The 26,606-nt window shown below is 45.3% G+C and overlaps 1 protein-coding gene and 1 long non-coding RNA gene across 2 annotated transcripts in view; one reads left to right on the top strand and one right to left on the bottom strand.

Moving 5' to 3' along the window:
• Positions 1–26,606, top strand: part of LOC135916587 (ATP-binding cassette sub-family C member 3-like) — a 153,996-nt gene that overhangs the window by 77,599 nt on the left and 49,791 nt on the right. Inside the window, exons 13-14 of the mRNA XM_070533207.1 lie at positions 12,404–12,505; positions 12,838–13,011. Of these exons, the coding sequence (XP_070389308.1) occupies positions 12,404–12,505; positions 12,838–13,011 (276 nt within the window). The remainder of the gene's footprint in view (positions 1–12,403; positions 12,506–12,837; positions 13,012–26,606) is intronic.
• LOC135916597 (uncharacterized) lies at positions 2,413–9,666 on the bottom strand. The gene is made up of 4 exons (XR_010568980.2): positions 9,253–9,666; positions 8,159–8,263; positions 5,304–5,439; positions 2,413–2,522 (listed from the first exon to the last, which is right to left on the bottom strand). It is a non-coding gene; the product is annotated as an uncharacterized lncRNA (long non-coding RNA).

The raw sequence follows: 26,606 nt of genomic DNA, 5'->3' as shown, positions 1-26,606 counted from the left end.
AGACCATCGTCGTCATTTCATCGCCACCATTCCAGCGCCGTCCTCCAGTGGTTGCCACACCATCGTCATCTAGCCGATAATGTTACTCCAGCGTTGTTACCCTATAAGTGTCATGCAGTCGTCATTTGTCGCTGTGGTGGTTACATCGTGGTAATATTCTCTTAATGATTCCAGTGCCGTCATGCTATTGTCGTTCTGCTTTATCACTTCATTGTTGTCGTCGATTAATCATCATGACGTCATCTTCGTGCCGTAGCAGTTGTTGCATGGACATCATATATTTTTCATCATGCGTGTTGTGTGCATGATAGAACGCAACATGTCCATGTTGATCTAGGTGGTTCGCAGTGAAAATTGCGTCGTGTGGTCTCTATTGGCGAGTTATCATAAGGCAGCCTTAGGGCCAGACAATGAAATCTTCCTTACCTCAGTCAGGAAGCCTTCATTGCAGTAAGGCTACCTTATGTCACTCTAAAAGCTTCCTTACTGAGGCGCCCTCGGTGAAAGCTTCCTTGGTACTTCCTCAGCATAAGGAGCCTAACAATGAAATCTTCCTTACCTCACTAAGGAAGCCTTCATTGCGGTGAGGCTACCTTATGTCACCCTGAAAGCTTCCTTACTGAGGGGGCCCTCGGTGAAGGCGTCCTTGGTGCTTCCTCAGCATAAGGTAGCTCCAAAGCTACCTTCATGCGTCCTTACGCCGCTCCTGGCCCCGAACCAGCGCTTCACCTCACTGCTTAACCACGTGGCATTCGCTTGCGCATGCGCACTGTCGCCCACCTGCGGAGAAGCGCGAGCACGGTACGTCTTGCCAGGCATGTTCGTTTCAGTCACGCGTGAGGCTTGAAAGCATTGCTAGGCGTTGCTAGGCGTTGCAAGACGCCGGCGTGCCAGCGTTGCTGGAGCACATCAAGTTTTGGACTGTAATGCGCAACTTTTTTTTAACTTTAGTAAACAAAACTAAAAGAAAGCGTCCACGCTTCTCTATATTAGCTATTCAATTTAAAGATTGTACGACGATACAACATTTTTTAATAGAATAATGGTGTTCGCGGAAAGATTTGAAGAGATAATCTCGAACCCAGGCACGCGGCAACCGCTCCTTAGGTGATGACGGGTGAAGGGAGCTTTCAGAGTACGCTTGCTTCCTCCATCAGTCCTTCGCTGTAAGGAGGCCTCACGTAAGGTTAGGAAGCGCTCGAAGGAAAGGAACGTTCTATTGTTTGGGCCAAGCTACCTTCATGCGTCCTTACGCCGCTCCTGGCCCTGAACGAGCGCTTCGCCTCACTGCTTAACCACGTGACGTTTGCTTGCGCATGCGCGCTGTCGCTCACCTTTGGAGAAGCGCCAGCACGGTACGTTTTGCCAGGCACTACGTTTCAGTCACGCGTGCGGCATGGAAGCGTTGCTAGGCGTTGCTAGGCGTTGCACGACGCCGGCGTGCCAGCGTTGCTGGAGCACATCAAGTTTTGCACCGTAATGCGCTGCTTCTTTAGGTTTAGTAAACAAAACTAGAAAAAAGCGTCCACGCCCTACTAGAAAATCCTATTTGTTTTCAAACGGGTTTCATCAAATAGGGTTATGGAACGGGACCCCGTTTGATCCTGTTCAGTCCTGACCCGTTTAAATCCCGTTTGTTCCTGTTTAAACCTGACCCGTTTAAATCCTGTTTAAACCTGACCCGTTTAAATCCTGTTTAATCCTGACCCGTTTAAATCCTGTTTAATCCTGACCCGTTTAATCCCGTTTAATCCTGACCCGTTTAATCCCGTCCTATCTAACCCAGACCTGTTTGCCCCTGTTCAGACCTATTTTTTGCTACATTCATACCAGGTCCTTTCAGAATGGATTGATGTTGCTTAATATAATTTACTCTTTACACCTATTTTGTACACTTGTGTATTCGCGATCAGCATTGAAGAAAAGTAGATCTGCATTAGGTTCGCAACAAGAACGCCACTTTCATATGTAGGTTTGCCTGGTACATTGCTTGATACGAAGATGAACACAATTTTCGGCATAAATTGATTAGCACTACCAACACCGATGTGATAAATCATGAACAAGTTTTGTATGACCCACGAGTACGTTCTCTATGTATGACCTACAAGAAAATGCACCCTGAAGAAGACTGTACCTCATTTTCATATTTACTACAAGTATGCAAATGTAATTCTTGCAAGTTTAGTATATGTTTGATTACTTGTACTCGTCTTAATGCAGTGCTTTTTGCTGTAATGGTTTGTTCACAAATCCACAGTATAGCGTAATTTTGGGGTGAAAATTGTCAGGCAAAGTATTGGCATGTACTTGTAAGTGGAAAAGACAAGTATACTTTACGTAGGTATTTCTGTACACCCACTTGAGCTTTCATTAAGCCTGAAGTCCTCCGGCTTAAATAAAAGCATGTCATAAATGTCCCAAGCACTGTTTATTGGACCTTCTAACGGTATTTCGATGCATCCAGTCTGCCGAGAGAAGACCGCTGGAGTGGGTTGCTTGGGTGAGAGCGAGCAGGCCACCTGAAAAAGTAAAGCCAATAATTTATCTTGACTCATGCAACAGGTTAGCACATAGGCAAATTCGCCTATGTTTTCACAGATAAGAAAGGTTCAGCATTCCGGTCATAGAAGATAATGAATAAATCTTATTGAAAAATATGTGGTTTCATGCACTGCCTATGTTTCAAGGGAACATGGATTACTGTGGGAGAATAAGCTGTCATAATTAGCAGGCAATTGAAGCAAGTCTTATAGGAAAAAGATGGACACATCGTTTGATTAACAATAATTACTAGTATTGAAGCAACAGAATACAAACATGAAATACCTTTAAAAACAACACCGACAGGTTGAGATAATAAATTATTCAGAAACTAAACCCTTCTGCCAGCAAAATACCGTAATGTACTGGCTTTGACATTGCGCTGCTCAGGCAGAGGGCACGGGATTGAATCCCGGCCACAATGGCGGCATTTAGATGGCAGGGAAATGCCAAAACCCCTATGTAAGGTCTATTGGGTACACGTTAAAGGAGACTAGGTATCCTGCCAACTTGAAGTTATAAAAACTGGGGTAAATTTCGAGATAAGCAAACTTACAAAAGTACAAGGCCCTGGCCATGCGAAGACCGTATAAAGCCTTTTAAGGTAGGTGCCAGCAGCCGCTAAATTTCTTGCAAAAGCCAAATATAGCAGAAGCGGTATTTTTCCGTAGATCACTTTTGCAAGGTATTTTACAATTTGACACCCTACATGTTGGGCATCTACGGGCAACAGCAATTCTGGCACAGATCATAGCAAACACTGTTGCACCTAGGTATACATAGACACATAGGTATAGGTACAGTCGCCGACTGATTTTCCGGACATGATTACTTGGTCTGCTTCACGGCACTGCCATTCTCCCCATGGACCATAATGTATAACAACTTCCGAATATTCGGACGCCTTGCAACCTCTCGTCTGATTTTTCAGACACTCCTTGAGCCAACTTGATCGAGAGCACCATGCACCGACTCTGACCGTTGCATGGTTCTACTTGCTGAACGCCATTTTTGTTTTGAACGGAGCCTCCTTGGTGCCCCACGAAGTGGCGCTACTGCGAATCCCTGCTCATCATCATCGTTTCTGCCTGGTTTGTAGCTACAGCAGTTCTGGTCTCAGCTTAGTATGCGATGTCAAGACAATCCAGCAACTGATTTGTTTGTTTCTTCGTGCGCGACGCTGCAAGTAGGCCAGGTTTTTTGTTTGTGCAACTGATGTCGGCGTGACGATGTTTGACGAAGCAAGATGGGCCAATTCATTTCACTAATATTTAGAATAGCTACCTGTAAGCACCACCTACCTTTCAACAACATTTGCAAAGCAAAAAACGTCATCCTGAAAATCTGCACATGAAGACATCGGTAGCATCATCAGCGTGGGGCCTCAAGATAATTCGGCAAGCCAAGAAATTACTGACAGCACGAGTGCAATCATGCCAACAGGAAATCAGTGGCTGAATAATGCACCTCCTACCACTTGGTAGACAGTGCATTTTCGCAAGGCCCTAACTACGGCAGATCATTGTTCAGGAGTTCCCGAATGCACAACTCTATGCCATTTTCACGCTGACTCTAGGGAAGCACCTCTGCACAGTTGCAAGAAAAAAAGCTAGATGCCCCAAGAGAAATGAGCCCACTCAAGCCATGGAAGTTATGTTTACCTTGTCTTCCTACAGCTACTCTAAACCTAGGACTGCTGTTTTGCACAAGGGAACAAACGTCAACATTGGTGCCTCGCCCAACACAAGTGGTCTGCGCCGTAGAAGGTGCCATCAGTCAGCCCACAGATTAGGCCCACACCAGTGCTGTCAGTGTGCTGTACAAATTGCAGAAGCACAGCCTACAAGCTTGTCTGCCTTAGTGTGATCGCAATAATGAACGAAAACCAACGAATCAAGTTTGTTTCGTGCTGAGAACAGTTGCCTCATGCTAGATTTTCCTACAATTCTTTCTAAGCACAGATAATGCGTGGTTTGTTGTGTAGGCATGTAAATAATGAAAAGGCCTGCATCACTATCTCTGAAAAAAATCATGTAAGAAAGCACGTACCAGTACACAGGTGCAGTGTTTATCACATACCATTTCATGCAGTAGAGGCTACATCGGATAAACCGGCCAATGTATAAATGACTGGCAGCGTGACCAAGCAAACTTGATGCGAGGGTCAGTTAGCAGTGGTAGTGCACTACTCTCGGTGCACATGCACCTATGTTTGAAAGCTGCTTGATCGTGACAAAATATAAAGACAAAAGCACTGGAGAGATATCTGAGGCTTTTCTTATATGTATAACGAGGAACCTAGCACTAGCTCCCCATACAGAGAATTACTAGACAGTGAGACTGCTTCTTATCATTGTAAAACAAGTGTCACACTCACCACGTGATGCGTCCTTTTCGTTTCTGTGCGAACAATATGTATTCAGATCTATTCTCCCCCTTTCACCTTTTGCACAATATTACTGTGCGAGCTTTAATACTGAACTGTTAGTAGCACTCTGTCCTGTTGCCTCCTTTCTTTCCTTGTGAACTGTGTGCTAAATACGGCTTTTTTTGGTGAAAGAGTGCTACTTTAACGCATAAACTAGCGCCATGGCACTTTGCAATAAAGGACTGTTATAATTCTCTAAAAATATGTCCATGCAGAACAGTGTCAAAAGAACACCTTAAAGAAAGAACATGAGTGTATCTATCATAAAGACCAATCCTTGCCTTTTTTCCTTAACATAATTTTCAATACTGATATTGAAGTACAAGCTCACCATATTATATCACCTTGTCAATGAAGCAAGGCACAATGGCGCCCAACGGTCGCGGGACCAACTTGGATGTGGAGATCAGCGCAGATCAGCAACATAGCATGGTCTGCTTACACTTCTTCTCCAGGTCCAGCCATACCTATAGCAGTTATAAAACAACTGAGCTTAGAATCACAAGCGAAACAATACAAAAAGTGACACTGAACAAAGCAACTTTCGTTAGGCATAAATAGGATCGAAATGCTGACATTATGCACATAAGTAACTTCACTTTGAGCAACAAAGCATGCAATTTAAGAAAGATTATATGTATGAGCTATCTATGTGAGAAAGATTAATTGAACGCCCTCTATTTGCTATACCCCTCCCCTTATGCATGGATGTCTCCCTGACTGAGTGAGCTGGGCTGATCCCAGGTATAGTGTAATTAAAGGGTGTCACTTGGTGGGCCAATCCCGATACCATTGCATGACTTGTACAATAATTTTAATGTGTATTGTAATGCTGGCCATCCTGCAGGCACTGCAACATTACAGCACCCATAAGGCTAATGGTATTACCTGATAAGGTTAACTAGTAAGTGTCCCCAGAAGCATAACTCGGCATGTATACTCGAAGGCCATTATTATAAGAGAAGCAATAGCAGAGGTGAAGCTTTATCCTGTGCCATATGCAAAATGGCCGAGCACGCCCAGCTTTTGGTTACATTCTCACTTGTGACCACTGCAACAGGCTGACTGACATGCGTAACCAGCAGTTTGTAGGACCACATTTTCATAACCTGCAATTTTTTTTTACATCTGAAGAGATCAGCCTCAAGCTCCATGCTGCGCTGCACTCAAGAAGCATTATAAACTGGCAACATTTAAATGCTATGCTGCATGGTTTGTTGCATGCTTTAGGAATTTAGTTATTTATTATACACATAGCTCATAGGCTCCAGTTGGAGTATTGCATGAGGTGGCAAGAAAACAAATTCTGAACTAACCAGGAGAACGTTCAACAAAACAAGTCAGACCAAAGAAAGAAAAATAACATACTCTCATAATGGGACTATGTATCTGGCAGCTAGCTTATAAAAAAGGCAATTAGGAATGTTTTACTACTGGTAGCGCTTTAGGGGATGGAATGTAGAATTCCAAGCATCATACACTTTGAAGCCACCTTTCGTGGCTTTTTGTTTTGAAGTCCTATTCTCTGTAATATTATAGAAAGGAGTACCCCCTCCCAAATAAAACAAAGAAAAGCATGTAATGCACAGTAATGTAACACAATAATGTAATGCACAACAGTGAATACTTAGAAAAATGTAATTAAGAACATGGAGTCTATGTGGGCACAGATGTTAGAAGTCTACATGAAAGCATAATAATAAAGGTGGGCAGAGCATTTATGCTTTTGTCGGGCAACCGGCAGCAAGACATACAGGTAAAAGGCATGCCTCACAACACAGTCCCTAAAAATATGTCACAATATAGTGAGTAGGTATATCATGCTTATCTACAATAGCCCCTAATTATATTTACCTCAGAGGGGGCTACCTATGTAACTTGATCAAACTGAAGGTGGGCCAAATTCTAAATATACGATTCAAGTAGACAGAAAATGAACGTTATGAATATGGCATCTACAGCAAAAGTGTTGTACAATATCGTTGTACATTATGTCATACCTGCCAACCTGTGAACATAATATTTTGTAAAAATGCTGCACACACTAAATTCTTTGTTGGGGACATAGCACACATTATTTTAAAGCTTGCTCTCAGCACCCCCATTGTTGCATACACACACACATTATTAATAAAGGGAAAATCGCACATCCACCCACTCGTAGCAATTGCTACAAAAGAAACCCGTACGGATTCCTCCAAAGGAAAGCCTCACAGCTGAAAAAAAGAAACCGTCCAGGTCCGGGACTCAAACCCGGGACCACCGTCTTTCCGGGACAGCCGCTTTGCAATCTAAGATAACCAGGCGGCTAGCAGATGGCCGGGCGAACTTGTCGACAACATGAAGCAAAGGCAAGGGTCTGACGTAATAGTTCTGCGGAAACGCGCAAGGTGTAGAGAGGTAATTAATAAAGGGGAAAAAAATATTACGTCAAACCCTTGCCTTTGCTTCGTGTTGTCAACTAATTCGACTTCGCCCTGCCATGTGCTAGCCACCTGGTTATCTCAGATGGTAGAGTGGCTGCCTCGGAAAGGTGGTAGTCCCGGGTTCGAGTCCCGGACCAGGACGAATTTTTCTTCAACTGTGCGGCTTTCCTTTTGAGGAACACATATGGGTTTCCTTTGTAGCAAATGCTACGAGCGGGCGGATGTCTGATTTTCCCTTGAATAATTACTTCTCTCCACCTCGTGTGTTTGCGCAGAACTATTACATCACGCACACATTATCAACCATTATTTAACTTGTCGTGCAGCACAAAAAGCAGCAGCGAACTTGAAACCAGTAACTGACAAATTTGTTTTTTTTTTTAGATTACAGAGCTTTCTCAGCGTGCTTGCTGCTGCCGCTTTACGCTGCTTCATGAATTTATCTGACCAAACTTCCCTAAAGCAAGTGCCCCTCTGATGCTCTTGTTAGAGATATTGCATCGCTAATAATAAACCAGTACAAGTACCATTACAATTAATTTTTTACATGCATTTTAACAATGTCATGCCCTTAATCTCTCAACAGCTTTAAAACATCTTAACCAACACAACTTCATTGTCTTTCTAAAGTGACATTGAAAAAATTGTAAAATGAGCCCACATTTGTAAACCCACGAAAAATTCAGGAGAGTTTCCAAACATGGATGATACGAACAAAATCTGTAGCTCGTGTAAGTGACAGCGACTGCTTTGCACACACCTTGTCACAGCATGCATATCAGGTACTTTGCCGTGCTGTTGAGGCTGCAGAAGTGCCGCAGGTGCATATGTGGAGGTGCCTCTGGTTCACAAAATCTTGCCATCCCTAAACAATAATAAATGCTTAATTTATTGTAATCCCTGCTGAAACTGCAAACTTGTGATATAAAAAGATCACGTCATATTTTGAAAAAAGTCTCATACAACCAGTTACATGAAGCTGCAACTGGTTGTGCAAATATCTGACCGTAACATCACAGGCGGTTAAATAACACGTAAATCGAACTGTAGCAAACATGAATCTACTATGAAAAGGTTCACACAAACGTACAGCTGTATAACGTGAAATGTGAATTGTACTATCGAAAAATTCCTTAGGACATGAAAAGCGTTCCAAAACCTAATTTGTTTATGCGGCGCAACAAAGCACTGCTCCCAAAGGACGATGCGCTCAAAATTACAACAGACCACCTCTGTTTCTGGAGAGACAATACAGAAAAGAGAAAGATTTTTCGATTAAAAAGAAACATTGCTTTTGTAATTTCGGCTTCTCTGCAAGATCGGAACCCTTTACAAGTACACGAAAACACACAGGACACTAATACACGTCATCTGACGACACTCTATAAACAGAAGAATTTCCATACAAGCTGAAAATCTGGCCATGCGTCGACGAAGAAATCGGGTGCTATCTCGCGCAGCTGTTAGCTGTGAAGACGACACATCGACGTACTACTTCTGGAAATGCCTATACCATTTCTTAATGAAAAATTATGTACGCAAACAGTAACTTTCTTTGCTTGAATTTTTGTGCCCATTCAGATCAAAGAACCACCCGCGCTAGCGTGCTTCATAGGTGAAAGTAAATAAACCACAGATAGAGCTGTTGGTAACATGAATACGTTTTAGGGCAATTTCCATGGAACTTTTTGCTAAATGTGCACTGCGACATGAACAACCATTTGAAAAGCACATTTATAATTCTTGCTGCTTTACTCATTCGGATTCGGTTGTTGTACGGATCTTGCGATACGTACAAGAACGCACACTTCACGAACCATAGACAGGAAGAATGCGCGCAAGCGCCGGACTTACCTTTCTAGGCGTACTCGGAAAACGCTCCTTTTAGCGTCACAGGTGCCGCGGCGTCGACTGCACCAACGGTCCTTCCGGCGCACACACTGTTGAATTGCGGATCAACTACAGGACGTAAGAGCACAATTTTCACCAAATTCTTCCGTACAGTGTGATACGATGCGAGAGTGCCAGAGGAGGAGATCCTTTTCGTGAGCCCGGAACAAAGAAAGTGGCGAAGGCTCATACCTTCGACATCGGCGCACCACACGAAGGATACTGCGGGCTACATTACGCGGTCCCAGTGGTTTTGTGATTCTCAATGAATACAAAATGCACCACAATTACTCTCGGCACAGCGTACACACAATTAAACAACTGCATCGGACGGCGTCAATGCAGCGCGCACTCACATGTAGCTAAGGCTGAAGACGGCAAAATAATATCACCTGTAACTTTACCGGCGCTACCTGTGCTGCCATCTGTAGGCAGCCACCGAAAGCGACCGTGCTTTCGGTGATCTCATGGATGGTGACGGCGTCGTATTTCGATGTTATGCGAGTCGTACAGCGTCTTGTACGACGTGTTTCAGCAACGTTGCTTTTAATAGTAAGGACGGCAATGTGCGTATACGCCGTATAGACGTCTCACCCACTTGAATAACACAACAGGAAATTTTCAGTCTGTCGTATTTTGGGACGTTGTGACTGTCGTTCTGTTCTCTGTAGTGTGACGTCTTGTAGTCGAAAATTCTGTAGCTTCTGATCAATATATTTGATTAAAAATTGACAGAGACCTCTTTAAGGATAAGAAAAATTATTAATACAAAAAAAAGAAAGTAGAAAAAAAAAAGCTTTCGCGCAGGATTCGAACTGCGGACCTCACGATTCCGAGACAAGCATCTTACCACCGCACCACGCCAAACACGCCCACGCCTCGACTAGGCTAGCAATATAAATCTCTTTCTGGGTTGCTGTTTACATTTACATTTTAAAAGCCAAGATGCGCTTTCACTTCACCGGTCGCGTCAACTACCGTATCTCTATATGCGCAAAAGTGTTGTTACCATCGACAGGTACATCGTGGCATGCTAGAACATCAATTTTGCTGTAACGATATCCATATTTAATAAGAAATTCAGAAATAGACAACGGTGACCGGGGACACTGAAGGTTTTTACTGCTAATTTCGACAGTTGTCTCTTGCTCTTTACACTTTTGAGCTCGCATATAATTCGTGCGTTCAATGCAAAATAGCTACATAAACACTCGTGGGTGAGTCTTGATCCGGACAGTATACTGGCTTCTCACGGCAGCGCTGTACCAGATTAACGAGACCCGAGCGAGAAAGCTTTTCACGCAACTTTGTGAAACAATCCAAAACTTCTTTTCCGCTTCGCATAAGCTTGTGCAGTATTTCTGGGAAATTAACTAATGTGTCAGTGTAACCGCACATGTAAGTCCACAGGACTGTGTGCCCCATCTTACCAAATAAAACAAAGCGGATACGCAGCCATTCCCGCAGATGGTATGATTTTGATCAGCGGCCGATTTTGAGGAGGCCGGTAGCGCGTTGCTGGTGCCGCGTCGTCACGGCACAATTATAACAATTGGCCACGTCGACTTTAATACCGGTGTCGGTGCTATCAGTATTGCCGGCTTCAGAGAAGCACGATTGAATACCGCGCAAGAGAAAAGTGCAGTGTACACCACCGATGCGAAGCTGACATTTTAAAGGGCCGCAACGGAAAGTGCTTCTGTTGCGACTTCAGAACTCTTGGCCGTCGCGACCGAATGTTTCTGTTGCGACGTCAGAATTGCTGTCGTAACGCCAGAAATGTCTGTCGCAACTACAGAAACGTTAGGAACTTCTGTCGTACAACAGAAATTTCTGTATTTGCAGCAGGAATTCCTGTTGTCTTTTTCAACTGGGCAGGACCGGGAATCGGTTTGAAATTTGCAGCTATCATATCGCAGTTTGGTCTGTGAATGTTCCGAGGTGTTCACGCAATTTCTGTAGAGCTTGATAATGGCCCAATTTAGCACTAGGGGTTAAATTGTCAGGATGTCGAACAATAAAAAAGCTCCTCCCCAGTTATATTCAAGCATTAAACTGGTATGCATGATGCCATCCAGTATAGTTGCCACAAAGCTCCAGATTAAACCAGCTTTTGTGACAAACAGGCGACCCTATATGGTGCCACTGCATCCAGTATAAGCCAGTTTAGTTGCAAACAGGGCTCCTGTTAAGACCCATTTCTGTGTGAACTGGTCATGCCTATACCTGCTTGCATGCCAAACGGGACCCCGTTCAGACCTGTTCGTGTGTGAACTGGTCCTGTTTATACCTCTTTGAATGCCAAACGGGACCCCATTCAGACCTGTTCGTGTGTAAACTGGTCCAGTTTATACCTGTTTGAATGCCAAACGGGACCCCGTTCAGACCTGTTCGTGTGTAAACTGGTCCAGTTTATACCTGTTTGCATGCCAAACGGGACCCCGTTCAAACCTGTTCATGTGTAAACTGGTCCTGTTTATACCTGTTTGTTGCTAAACAGGTCCCTGTTAGAACCAGTTTAAACCTGTATAACCCAGTTTGAATTTAAATAGGATTTTCCAATAGGGCGCTTCTCTATATTAGCTCATCAACTTAAAGATTGTGTGACGATACAACCTTTTTTATTGAATAGTGGTGTTCCGGTGTTCGCCTAAAGCTTTTAAGAGATAATATCGAACCCAGGCATGGTGGCAACCGCTCCTTACGTGAGGACGGGGGAAGGGAGCTTTCAGAGTATGCTTGCTTCCTCCATCGGTCCTTCGCTGTAAGGAGGCCTCACGTAAGGTTAGGAAGCGCTCGAAGGAAAGGAACGTTTCATTGTTTGGGCCTTAGCCTTCTTCAAAAACACCGATGAAAGTTTCGCCTAAACCTATTCTCACAGCGACTGCAGGTTTTTTCTACATCTAGATAACCCTCCGACTATTTAGGGATGAATATTGCAAACATTCTAACACGTATGCTTATTTGCAGTCATGTTCACATTAAAATCTGCACCTTTAGAAAAGCCTTCCCTGAAAATATTTTTGTAATCGTTTTGTTTCTACCAGTCTTTGGACTTTATATCAATGTAATTTGTCATGACAGAAATGTCACCTAACAGTAGAATATGTCGCAGGTGCCACTGGCGCTGATGTCATTGTGCATGATGATGTTCACGACGCTCCAAATGATGGTGTCATTCGAACGCTGCCTGGAGTATAAAGAACTAGATCCCGAGGTAACATGTTTTCTTATCAATATATATATATATATATATATATATATATATATATATATATATATATATATATATATATATATATATATATATATATATATATATGTGTATATGTATATGTGTGTGTGTGTGTGTGTGACTTCCAACATTCGTTATTATAGTGTGGTTCTGATCGCAGACGCTTTTTTGTAAGAGCCTCTGCATTCGCTATGGCAACGCGAGTTGGAAGCTGGGGCTTTTTATTTGATATCCCTCTTTGTATTCGTAGCCGCCTAGGTTTCGTTAAAACGAGGAGCATTTCTTTACTTATTCATTTCTATTCTTACTTCCAGGCCGAAAACGCCACAACGTCTGAAAACTCCGGTGATATGGCTGGCTCAAATATTTCTTATGTGTGGCCGTCACATGGGAAGCTTGAGTTCCAGGGCTACTCAGGATGCTACAGAGTCGGTGTATCTCCTAACGTGCTAAACAACATCACATTTACCGTGAATCCTATGGAAAAGGTAAGCTATGGCCAAGTGCCACTGTGCGGAAAGGACCAGTCAATTTAATTTCTAAATACGGTTAAACTAGCATACAGCTTCTCCTTCATTATTCATGCTTCTTGGCGGTAAAGGCCGAATATTTGGGTGAAACATAAATTGAAGCAAGACTTTCTTTTTTTTGCACTGCAACCACAGAAGAAACTTGGTCGATTTCAACTCGCGGCGTTAATGGTACTCTCGCATATTTCTTCAACCTATATGAACAAAAAGTCGAGAAACTGTGTCAACTTGCTCACGTTTAATCATTGCTCACCGATTCTTATTTATACGCGGTCAGCTAGCACCAGTAGGGCACTAACAAATTCTGCGAAGTCACTGACTAATTGACAGATTTTATTCTAAATTGTAAGCTCGTGGAGTAATCAGTGTAGGGTAGTCGCGACGTACACGTCACGTATCTTTTTTTATCAGTCTTCAGTTCACAGTGAGACATGTTGCTAAGCACTATGGGGTTCGGCCAGTACTTGGGAGGGAGGCCTATTGTTGTAATATCTTATTTAAGGTATGATGTTTTAGTTTACTCTCCCTTTGAAGAAATATATTGACATGTGTACTTGTTTATCTTTCTTGGGTGACCGCTTTTCACCGTTTAACAAATGTTCAGCCTTATGACTCAGCCCAGGATGCACCGGCGTGTATCGGACGTTTCTTGAATAGTATTGATGGTTCTATTCATTGTTTATTGTCTCAGAACCCTGCGTAATCTGATTGTGTGCATGACCCGAATTGTGTACTATTTTCTGGAAGGTACGCGTGCACCAGTGATTAATCTGGAACCTTCGACGGCTCATGCATACAAGCCGACACTCTTGACCCCGCTGATCAAATTTCGACAATCGGCGACTGTGCTCGCCGCTATTGTTGTGCTTGAAGGTTACTTGTTTTTCTGTGCAGAGGTTGCCCAATAAGGAGTCAGTTTCGTGATCCACAGTTGGTCTACTGTATTCTTCATCATCGCTACAACGTAAAATCAGGTGGACGTGCTTTTTCGTTCAATCCCGAACACCCCCGCAAAGCCGTGATCCAAGGACTAACCCAAAAGACAACACCAGGGTTGTCCCGGACAATGGAGGAAGCCGTGGGCTACAAAACCTGCTCCGAGTGCACCAGGCGGGAGGGGGGGGGCGGGATTCTGTGTGTGTACACCTAATGGACATGCCCATTTCCTCTTCTGCTGAAGTTCTTATTGACTGGGCTTGGGCACGCGCCAGAAGGAGACCGACACTCGAGCCAATCAGCAGTTCAGCAGCAGGCGAACTGAACATGTCTACTCTTTGAATATTTATAGAAGAGCGCCTGGGATTTCGTGCCTAAAAACCACAATAGCTCCAGCTTTCACCCATTGTGCTATAACTACCAAGGGAGCCGCCAAATTCCGCGGAGCATCAGCGGACGACCTGAAGACCTGGCTTTAGACATTCGAAAGAGAGTTTACCTACAAGGGGAATGATGAGGCAAAGGTGCGTCACGCGTACCTTTTACTGGACGAAGCCGTCAGTCCTCGCTAACAATCTGAGACCTATTCTGCAGAGAGTTCATAATGACACTCGCAACCATCGCCAGAAGTGAAAGGGCCAAACAACTACTGCAAGCACAAGTGCACTTGCCCAATGAGAACATCACCATTTCTATGGAAGAAACGATCCCACCTTTCCGCCACGCCGACCCGCATATGCCTGAAGAAAGGAAAATTCGGTTCCTCATGTGGGGCTTAAAGCAGTCACTTTTCGCCGGACTGATCCGCAACTTCGCGAAGACGGTAGCTGAGTTTTTGACACATGCGACAACGGTTCAGAACACGCTGGACATGCGCATTAGGCAACGTAGCCGCCAACGCTCACGTCGCAGTGCGAAATCAGAGTGCCGGGCTGCGACGACCTCCCAGATACCCTTGGGGCCAGTGTGCGCGCATAAATGCGCCAGATGCTCCCTTCGTCACAACGTCAGCTTGCCTCGGTCCCTGGCATGGTCAAGAAGGAAATTCGACGGTGACTTGCAGTTTCCTAAGTGCAGTTTGAATTGCCGCATCCCGTGCTGGAAGCGATGACCTACGCCGCGGTCGCCTGCCGTCAATATCAAGCTCCAACCCATCGCCTGGGCCCCGTAACGCCACAATTTCCACCGTGGTTGTGGTCTACAAGTGCGGTTTTCATCTGAACTCATAGACCATGGTGACGTGAAATTCTTATATTTTGAAGCTCCACCTTTCTAGGTGCCCTGAATCAAGTTTACCAGCCAGCACAATGCGTGATGATTGCTCACAACTTTGAAGGGCCTACCATATAGGCAAGGATAAAACTTTGCTTTAGTCCAAATGATGGCATCGCATTATTTTTCCGTCGTAGAATAATAGGCTTCCAATTGCGGTTACAAGTGGCCAGTGTATGCTATTACCCTTTCATGCACGTGTTTTCTTCAGTCTAGCACAGCACTGAGGCCTATGCTGCTTGCCTCAGTATGAATTTCCTTATCGGCGTTTTCGTCAAAGTGGCCGAGTAATGATGGTGACTGCAGGCGTAGTTCAAGCATGGCTCACGGAAGGAACCCGATGACGAGTCTGGATGCTATGCTACCAAGCGTAGCCGAGGAAGACTACCTCCATGTCGCGGCCTGTCTCCTGCGCGCGGAAAAAGCCCGGGAGCGCACCAGCCTGTGCATCAAGAGCCTGCAGGGGACAGACAGCCGGCACTATTACCTCCGACGACGCCACGTGGAATACCAGCCTGGTAACCATGTTTGGGTTTGGACACCTATGCACCGACGAGGACCTAATGAAAATACTTTATGCCACTATTTGAAACCCTGCCAGATCATCCAACGCACTGGGGCACTGGACTATGAGATCGTGCCAGACGGCAATTTGCTATCGCAGTGGCACTGCTCACGACCTGAAATAGTCCATGCTGTGCGCCTTAAGCTGTTCTACTAGAGCCAACAACCTTTAGGACTTGGTTTCTTTGTTGCTTTGTTACTTTTTCTTTACTGACTGTACTTTTATTTCTCGCTCTCATGTCATGTTTGAAGCACTGGGACTGTCCTTTTTAAGAGGAAGGCAATGACATGTGTACTTGTTTATCTTCCTCGGGTGACTGCTTTTCGCCGGTTAACAAATGTTAAACGTAATCGCTTAGCTGAGGACGTGCCTACATGTATCAAAAGTTTCTCGAATGTTACAGTCGGTTCTATCCATTGTGTGTTGTCACTCAACCTTGTGTAATCTGACTGCATGCGCAATGCGAATTGTGTACTATGTTATAGACGACACGCGGGCATCATCGATTAGCCTGAATCTTTCAGCGAATTGTACATAAAAGCCGACGTGCTCGACTGTTACTTGATTGTATTGGCGTACGTATGGCCAATGAAGTGTTCGTGCCATAATTCAGTTTTGTTATTGTATTCTTTAACGTCACTACAACGTCACAATATATATTGGCCCCACACTAGGCCAATACATAGATGCTCTGGCGATATTCTATCTTTATTATTGTGATAACGATTATATGGGCACTGCAGGTGCATTTCTGCTGTCGCCGTGATGTTCCGTATAAAGTCCAAGGACGATAAAATCGTTGCCGCCACCGTATGCTGTGTGTACGAGTGAACGCATGCCAGGGCGAGCCGGCCATCGTGTCTCCATCGGGTGTACGAGCGAAGAAGGTGCGCCGGAAGAGCCGTGTGTCCTGTCGCGCGCGTGGCACGGGGGTGAGGCGAGGGAGGGGAATCTTTTTCTCTGACGGCTGCTGCTTGCGGCACGGCTCTGCGGGGGCTGTATTTTGAAAGTAGAGTCTACTAGAATACGGTTGAGTGGGACAAGCGCCTAGGGCGGTGCAAGCTTTGCAGTGAGGTGCGCGGCGACGAAAGAGACTGTGGCGACGCTTCGATCGAAGGTGATTGGGCCGCATCAAGGCTGCACCTATGGAAACTGCTGGTGATACTTCTCGTAAAGGTCAATCGTACTACTTCGAACGCTGGTATATGTGTTCAGGCCACTGAAATGGTGTTGATAATTGGATGTGAGATGTATTTATGCCTTGGGATTGAATGCCTTTCTTTCTCTTCTTTATTTCGTTTCGTTAATGCCGCGCGGTGATTGCGTGTGCATTGCGGCCGCTGTGTCGCCTTTCACTATACCGCGTTAGTGTACGGTTCCCTTCGGGGAACAAGTATTTTTCTTGATCTTCAAGCATCCCGTATCATTCGTGTGTATTTCGCGCGTATAGTTTTCCATCAGTAGGTCTTGCGAAACGCAGACGGAAAAACAAGTGTACACTTCCTGCTTGCCACTTCAAAGAAATAAACCATATTTACCCCATCTGGCGCCCTGTACTCAGATTTACGGAAAGTATTCTTATGAAAAAAAATAAGCTGCACTGCAACATTCCATGCAATGTTTCGTCTTCCTCGTGTAACAGAATGCGTGGTAATTGGTACGGATTCTCTTATTGCGGTCGGACCTCGGATGCCGAAAAGAGTTTTAGGTAGCCATTATATACGCTAATCCTTGGCCCGTAAGCCGTGTGAAATTTTTTGTCCAGTCCATGCTTATAACAAAAAAACAAGGCGGGGCGGCATCCTAATTACTGGCTACATAGTGGATATGACGTGTCACTGCTAAACTCGATGTCATGGGTACAAACCATGTCGCTGAATTCGATGGCAATGAAATGGACAACACCCGTGTACTTCTCTTTAGGTGTACGTTAGATAACCGCAGTTGGGGGGAACTGAACAGGGTGCCTCATAATCACCATCGTCAGCTGTAAAACGCCAGAATTTGTTTAAATATAAAAACAGAAGGTAGCTGCGTCTTTCGGCTTTTTTCTAGGGGTGTAAACAAAATAAATTGAGATTCTCGAGTCTGATTTCTGAGAAAAGCTTGTTACACTGATCTTATATTTCATAGCTAAATGTAATGCCGTTCCCAATAGCACGTCCACTCAACTAAGGACCTTTTGTATTATAAACGGATGCTTTTAGTTATCCTGTGAACCATGATAAGGACAATCATGACGCTGTTAATGGAACGGCATGCCTGACGTACATGTAGAGGTAATTGTAGATCGGCTGTGTCGTTGAAGAAGATAAGTGTGGCACCACATTGCGCACCCAGTTTGAATGGGTTGCGGACATGGTGAGACTATCAAAACATGTTTTCCTTGCCTAGATCGAGTTTGCAGATTTACAAGCTGCCCAGAAACGGGACGTTTTATTGAGTGACAGCTGCGAACATGTTCAGCAAAACCTATTACCACCCGTGCGTTAATTCTCTCATGAACTGGTGCGTCTCTGTGCAACAGCCACGACTCTCCAGCAGCACAATCATTCGGAATAAGAGTGCTCACTTGCATCGGAGCCTCAGGTTCGAAACTTCGAAAGGGCTCTTATGAGTTGCATTCGAACTGAAGCGGCTATTCGATCATTTTACAGCGTAGCTGTTTTAGGCTAGTTCCCAGCGCTTCGTGATATGCGTAGGCAAAAACAATGGTGGCGTCTATATAGCTGAAATAGCTTAAGCATAACGCAAAATCGCATGAGCGTATGTGTCCCAGCCGCGTTCGAGGCCACATCGGTCCAAACCGGTGATGGATGAGGGTTCGTTGCATTGCCATCTACGCAAAGAATGACAGCGCAGTCATGGCACCATATATCTTTCCGACGACGAGCGGCAGCCTTGCCGTGGAATGTGCCGACGAGTGCGCCGCACAGACAGGGGATGTTATCGTTCTCCCCACCTTATATGTTCATCCCAGAACGTCGAAGAGGGGCCCTGAAGACTTTATGGCCGACACATTTTGGTGAATCCTCCCGGTGGGCCCCATTCCCATCGTCATTGTGGGTGACTTCAACGTTGATGTGCCTCGTCCCGACGAAAAATGGTTTGTGGCGTTCCTCTTGGAAAGATTGGGCCTTCAATGCTGCACCAAGACAAATGTCTCCTCGACGCACCGTCGTTCGTGCATCGACCTACATGCCATTCGCTAAGAACATCTCCAGTGTCGTCACAGACTCCATGGCCTTCTATCACAGCGACCATGAAGTCATAATTATTGGGGTCAAGAGATAAATGAAAATAGAAATAAGCACAACAAAGTGCATATTTCTGTTATATTGTTTTCTTGCGCTATTTTGTTTTCTTTATATTTATATACAGCTCTCATGGTCACCCACCTTCAAACGGTGGAATGGCTCTCAATTTTTGTTAGTAAACTTTGCTGTCGAATACGATCTGAATAGCGAATACCATTCGATTAGACTATGTGTTTCTACATTATTTAGCCTACTGGCGCGTTATAAGAGATTTGCTAGACAAGGCACGAAACTGCCATCGGTAAAGACTTCCCGGACCCCTCATTAGGTCTCAGCACATAGGTAATATATTTTCCCGAACGCTGTTGTTCATATAACCGTCCAATAACTGCCTTCATTCCTTTGCTCTGAAAATGGATTGCTTCACCTGGGGCTGGTGCACCTTTTAAACAAAACACTCTTATTCCGGTCGAAAATTTCACTTTTCCAATCAGTGCACTGTAGAATATTTGATAATTTTCCGCTTCCATACATGTCATGGATATATATGTCTCTGTATCCTTACGGTTACCTACATTGCATTAATCATCTCCGTCGCTTCGCGCCACGCAGTTAACAAGCCTAACTCATCTGACTATAACAATGTGCCCTTTCATCATTGACAATGATCAATATTCCACCAACAAGATGCACGCGTAAAATGACACCGATATGGTTTAAATTTTTTTACGTAGCTTCTTTTGCAGATAGGCGGCTTCTGTGGCAAAAAATACACCTTAATTTTAGAAAGCACTGTTAAAAATAGCAGTTCACCTGCTTAAAACTACATGTGGCACTGGCCGACTAGAGTCGCGGGCGTGCCGAAGCAAGTAAAATTTTAAAGAAATGCGCATGTGCTGTGCTTTCGACGTTTCCTTGACGTTGAAGCGAGAGGTACACAAAGGTGAGTTCAATCGCTGCTGCGTCCGCGAGAGGGAGACAGAGAGTAAAAACTTTATTGAATATAAATAAAATAAGGCACCGTGGTTGGTGCCCCTGTTCAAGGGCCCCACTGGCACGAGCGGCTCGCTGGGCTTGGTCCAGAAGAGCCAACTGGCTCTCCCGACCCTCGTACGCAAGCCGTGATTCGCACTGCCTATTCCTCATTAGTGGATGTTGGTGTAATATGGGGCTCTCTATGTACGGAGGCCTCCTGGGGCACTCCCGTGTGATGTGTTTTAGTGTGGGTGTGTCTGTGCACCACGGGCACTCGTCAATGAACCTCGTGGGGTGTATTCTGTGTAGGTGGTGGAGGTTGGGTTATGAATTCGTCTGAATACGACGCCAGTCCCTCTCCTGTTGGCTGTTTAAATCGGAGTGAGGATGTCCAAAACGTCTCCGCTCCTTCGTTTGCTCTAGGAGGATGTCACGAGAATTCGGTGGAAGGTCGTCGCTACGCCACGCCGTTGCTCGGACGTTTATCCTCGAGCAATACGGTCTGTCCTCGCGTTTCCTGCCAGTCGCTCGTGTGCCGGACACCGTATGATAGTGTCGTGCCCCTCTAGTTGAGTGCCTAAAATTTGGAGTATTGATTTGTGTGCCGTTTCATGTATAAACTAGCGGCAAGTCGCTTGTGAGTCGGATAATAAGACAGCCGAATTGGTTTGTCGCTCGGCGTCCTGAATGGCCAAGGCGATGGCTGCAGCCTCTGCCACGCATGCCGAGGCGGTTTTGAAGGAAGCAGTTATGTTGTTCTTGCATGTAGAGACTATGGTGAAAGTGTCTGAGCTGGCTCGACTGCCATCCGTATAGTACACCTCCGGTCCCATGCCAAAACGTTTGTGAAGAGTCTTTACCCATGCTCTGCGTCGTCCAGCATGGTACTTGGGGTACATGTTTTTGAGAATTGGGCCCACCGCGATGTGTGAGTGAACGTGGCGGTCTATCTGTGCCGTTTCCTCTCCGCAATACTGGGGTCTCAGGGGAAAGCCTAACCTCGCCAATACTTCCCTGTCCTGAGTTGAAGGACAAAGTCGTTTTTTCTGAGCATATAACGTCGCGACTGCGTACTCGTGGAAAGTATTGCGCAGACCCAGTCCCTCGAACCTCTCTGTGCTAGCGTATTCGAGAACAACAAGGGCGGCTTTGAAGGCTTTTCTTATTATTGTATTTGCTTGTATAATCTCTTGGTTTGTCAAACCTTATACGGAAGGGCATATGTGATTCGGCTAATTACGAATGCGTGAACCAGGCTGATGCTATCTCCCTCAGTTAGGCAATCTCTGCTTCTTGCCGCTCTCCCTATCATTCTGGCCACGTTTCTTGTGACCGCCTTTAGTTTTTGAAGGGTGTGGGATGTTCAAGCGTTCTGCTGTACCCACATTCCCTATATTCTGAGTGTCTCCACTTCACGAATTGGCGCCCCATCGAGTCAGAGTGAGTGGCACTCAGTCCTTCTTTCTTGAGTATTTCGCACGCACCCGAATGAATTCCGATTTTTTGGGTGCGCATGCTGTGTGCGTCGCCCTCGCGTATTCCACGACTGCGTCTATGGCCTTTTGAAGAGTTCCTAGCTTGTCCCCATAGGCCTCCTGGTGAGCCCAGAACGTGATGTCATCGGCATATATCGCATAGCCGAGATTCGGGTGTTTATCTAGCTCGAAGGCTAGCTTTCTCACCCCCACATTAAATAGCAGTGGAGAGAGTATAGCTGCCTGAGGGGTGCCTCTGTCGGGACAGTTGAAGGGGCCGGATCTCGTGGAGCCTAATCCGATTGTGGCCGTGCGGTCGCTGAGGAACGAGCGCATGGTCGCTGAGGAACGAGCGCGTTTCGCAGTTCACCGCTTCCAGTCCCTCCAGAATAGTGTGGGGGGAGATGTTGTCGAAGGCGTTTTTGATGTCCAATGGCAGTACAAATTTATCGTCCGACCCTCTGTTAGGGTGCTGGACCTCGTATTCCAGCGCTTGTTAGTTTAGCTAAAACACCTTGGCGGGCTACTTGGTTTGAATCCATAGAATGTGTGCGCGTCTGAACGAGTACGTAGAAAGAAACATACACACAGTGACCTACACACAGAGACAGCGATGTCTCTGTGCGTCTGTTTATTTCTACGTTCTCGTTCAGTCACGCTTAGACATTATATAATTGTTAGTTTATTTAGTAAGTGAATGCTTACAAGTTTATACGGCCGATAAAACTGCTTCCTTTACTTTGTATAGCTATTTACGAATTTGCTGTCTCAATCGGTGCTTCGCTTTTAGGGCGGGACTGCGACTTTTTCACTAATGCGATAGTTGCGCTTTTATATTATGCTCAGCGTTGCGTATGTGTGACTACAATAGGGTGACTGGCTTGTTTGGGACTCAGCTAGATTATGCTCATGTGTTATGGAATCGCCTGCAGTCACTGAACAGGAAAGGATGAAGACCGCATTTGGTGTGAGCTACCGTTGTGCATGACATGATACTTGGGGAAGGGTCTCTTAGAATTACCTCGAAATTTATGGCGAGACCGAAACCACTCCTTGTCTGTTAATGCCAACGCTGCACCAAATTTCTGAGGTTAACCCCATTATGGCTTCGGATATGCACAGAACACCCAAGTATTGGCACATGAAGAATTGTTGCGCTATTGTTCGCGGAAGCACTTTCCCCAACGAATGGCAATCAAAATTAACGACTGCTTCACAGTCAATGAAAACCCGTTGTAAGTACAAATCCTTCTGAAGATGGAATGGAGAACACATCGGAAATTTATACGTACACACCTACGCAATGCTGGTCTTGCTGCCATGCAATGCATTTGTCAGGTAGCTGGTTACAAAGGGTCGCTTGTTTTAATATACAGAATACTGCACGCCAACATGCGGCCCTGGCAGGAGTGGATTTGTTTAGACCGTATTGATATGAAATAAAAAACATTCTAAGGAGAAAAGAAATTTTAAACAAATAACTTTCATAAGAAAACGGCCGATGTACAGTGCAAGGGATTCTGCACAATAAAGTCAATTATAATTTTTGTGGAAAAAACAAAAGCGAAGAAAGATTTGCAAGAAGGATCTAAACATATCAAGCTGAACGCAGCGAGAATAGACATCTTTTTTTTATGCGCAGGCTAGCATGCATTAAAGCATGCGTAGACACGTACTTTTACTGCAAATTTGTATTTTATGGCGTATGGTACATTGTTGTACAAAAATCCATCGGCTAGCAGGTAGTTCCATTCATTGATTGCTCTTAGAAAAAAGAAAAACTTAAAGCAGCTAATGCTCGTGAAAATAGGAGTTCCATTGCCGGAGTGATGATTTCTAGTAGGTCTGGCTGACAGAGGTCGGAGATCAGATCTATGATAAACTTGTAACTCACACTTCCAAAGCCCGAAAACCAAATTTGTGCGTGCTACCTTTCTTTGTGATTCCAGTCTGCCAATGTTATTTTGATTCATTAAATAAATGGTAATCATAACGTGTCCAGCAATTAAATATGAAGCGGACGGCAAGTATCTTCATGTGTTGCAGTTTGCTAATGTTTATTTTCGTTTTCCGAAAGGTTACCGCGTAAACCAACAAGTTTGTGCATGGCAAAAAAATTATATGTTATCTTCGAGCGCATTTATAAAGCCTGGAGTGTAGAAGCAGCGAACCTCAACAGCGAACTTCGCCCATCAGAAAAGAAACTGTAGCACAGAGCACAACGTTCGCTGGTTTGTTGTACATATTCATCCCAGCTGCTGTTCGAATCGTACTAGGCAAACATCTCATTTGTGTATGAAGAATGCTATTGCTGCTTAGCCATACTTTGCTAGTAGAGAACAGAGCCCCCAGATGCGCATTTCTGCCGCGAGCCATTTCATTAGCACAAACTTCTTGCGCTCGATTACGCACGTGATATGCATGACGACGAGGGAATCACGACAATGGAACGATCACGACGTCATGAAGGTGGTAGTAGGATTATGCAAAGACGACAATAAAATGATCAAGGCATGACGCTAATGGAATGACGACACTAGAATCACTACGATAAAATGACTGCGATGGAGCCAGTATCACGGCATGAAGACGGCTGCTTGACAATGTTGAAGAACGACGCTGGAGCGTAAATGTCGGTGAGCTGACGAAGGCGAGACAAACATGGAATCACAACGCTGGAGTGGCGACGACCGCGGAAAGGTCATTATATGACGATAAAGTAGTGAAGACGTGAGTATGACAACGAATCTGTGATGATGACGGAGTGCCGACCATGGGATGACGATGCTGGTGTGGCGACGCTGATGTGACGGCAATGAAATGACGACGCTGCGGGGAGGACGATAGTATAACGAATACTACGGGTGATAGCATGAAGTCAACGTGATGCCCATGCTAAGGCGACGGCATCCTGACAACGATTGCACCCGCCGTGGTTGCTCAGTGGCTATGGTGTTGGGCTGCTGAGCACGAGGTCGCGGGATCGAATCCCGGCCACGGCGGCCGCATTTCGATGGGGGCGAAATGCGAAAACACCCGTGTGCTTAGATTTAGGTGCACGTTAAAGAACCCCAGGTGGTCAAAATTTCCGGAGTCCTCCACTACGGCGTGCCTCATAATCAGAAAGTGGTTTTGGCACGTAAAACCCCAAATATTATTATTATTATTGACAACGATTGCGTGATAAAAGCCGATCTAGAATGACAACGACGGCATTTACGACGACGACCGAACGGTAAAGATTTGATGAGGACAGGACTTTGACCTTGGAACTATAACAAGGAAATGGCCGCTATGAAATGACTACGAAAGCATGACGGTGACTTAGAGTCGACGACGCGGTGATGACAATGACGTGACAGCCTTAGAATGATGACGACCACCTGATTCTGACGAATTCATGACAACGGGACGAAGATGGTGGCGTGATGATGACGATCTAACTGCGCGGTGTCACAAACTGAGTGAGGAGGGCGAAGAGATGACAATGACACGGCAATGAATGAGTGATCACAACGCATGAAGACAATAAATTAACGATGGCATGAGAACCTACCCGTTTTAGTATTGGCACGCACGTCTGCGCTCCTGTGCATCACTTGCGGCTGTGGACTGCATTGACTCGCTCTATATTCAGTTTTTGTTTGCGCTGTTTACGATGCAGGTCAGTTATGTTGCCTTAGTTCCCATAATATCCCTTGGTTGTTTCCACTACGTCCGGCAGCGTGGGCCGCCTCAGGTCGCATGAGAGTGTTCGCTACCACCGAGAGTGGTATGACGATGCTGCTTTTACGAGAGAAGTAAGATGACGATGGTGTAAAGACAACTGGATGACGACCATGGGTTGACGATCCCAGAGTGACTACGATGGGGTGACGAAGAACAGCATGACGACAGTGGGATTCCGACGTAAGAATGACACGTATGGTATGATGATAGTAGAGCGAAAACGTTAGCTTGAGGACAACGTGATTCCGGCGCTGGAAATTAGTGAAACACCGATGTTACGACGACAATGATATGACAAAGGCAATGATGAATTTTGAATGACAATGGCACCGCGACAATAAGTGCGTGATGACAATTGCATGACGGCAATGAAATGACTTGATGAAATGTCAACAATACAGTGACCACGACAGTTATAATGGCTACTTTGGGATGACTTCGCGACAACAATGACACGTTCAGAATGGAGTGATGACGGTGGAGTGATAGCGACAACATGACTACGACAGCTCGAACATAGCGGTTTGATGACGACGATGCGACACGACAGCGACAGAGGGAAAACAGCGAAAAGATGCCGGTGACATGACAATGAAAAATGGTCACAATGGCATGAAGACGATGAAATGACGACTGAATGATGACTACAACATGACAGCGACGGCGCTTTGTTGTTGGAGCTCACATGTGTGCTCACGTGCACAACGTGCTGCCGCGGGCCGCCTTATTTCACACTATGTCTGGTGTTTGCACTACGTCTGGTACGAGATAATTGGTGCGCCTGAAATGTCACTATATCCGGTGTCGGTTCGCGATATGTCCCCTTCCGTGGGCCTCGTTACTTCATAATATATACGGTGTTGCCTTGCGCTATGTCCGTTACCGGCGAATCGGTTCACCTGAAGCTACTTTAATCGGGGCCCTTTACCTAGGTCTAGTGCCTGGGTCGCGCTAATTTACTTTACACTCTGTGTTTGTTTGGATTGCGTGTGATATTGTGGGCCGCCCTAATTCGCATTATCATCAGTAGTTATTTCCGCTATATATGGTACCGGCCTATTGCGAACAACTATAGACAGCGGCCAGCAGCGATGACCGTGGAACCACAACGATGCCCATGTCGACATTACTTTTCTTACAGTTACGTATTCGGCAAGACAGCAGCCAGCAGCAACACCGCGGGAAGGCCGATGGAAAAGGGGAAAAAGCTTTGCTTTAAAACAAAAACTGAACACCCTGAACATTTATCAACATATAAAGGAACTAAACGAAGTTACCGCCGCCAAGGCGATGCTCCTCCTTATCGCACCGAAAACAGGTATTGACACACAAGGATTCTCACAG

Source organism: Dermacentor albipictus, chromosome 2 (assembly GCF_038994185.2).
Source record: "Dermacentor albipictus isolate Rhodes 1998 colony chromosome 2, USDA_Dalb.pri_finalv2, whole genome shotgun sequence".
NCBI lineage: Eukaryota > Metazoa > Arthropoda > Arachnida > Ixodida > Ixodidae > Dermacentor > Dermacentor albipictus.
The sequence above is the reverse complement of the archived record's forward strand: the minus strand, read 5'-3'. Positions and strand labels throughout refer to the sequence as shown.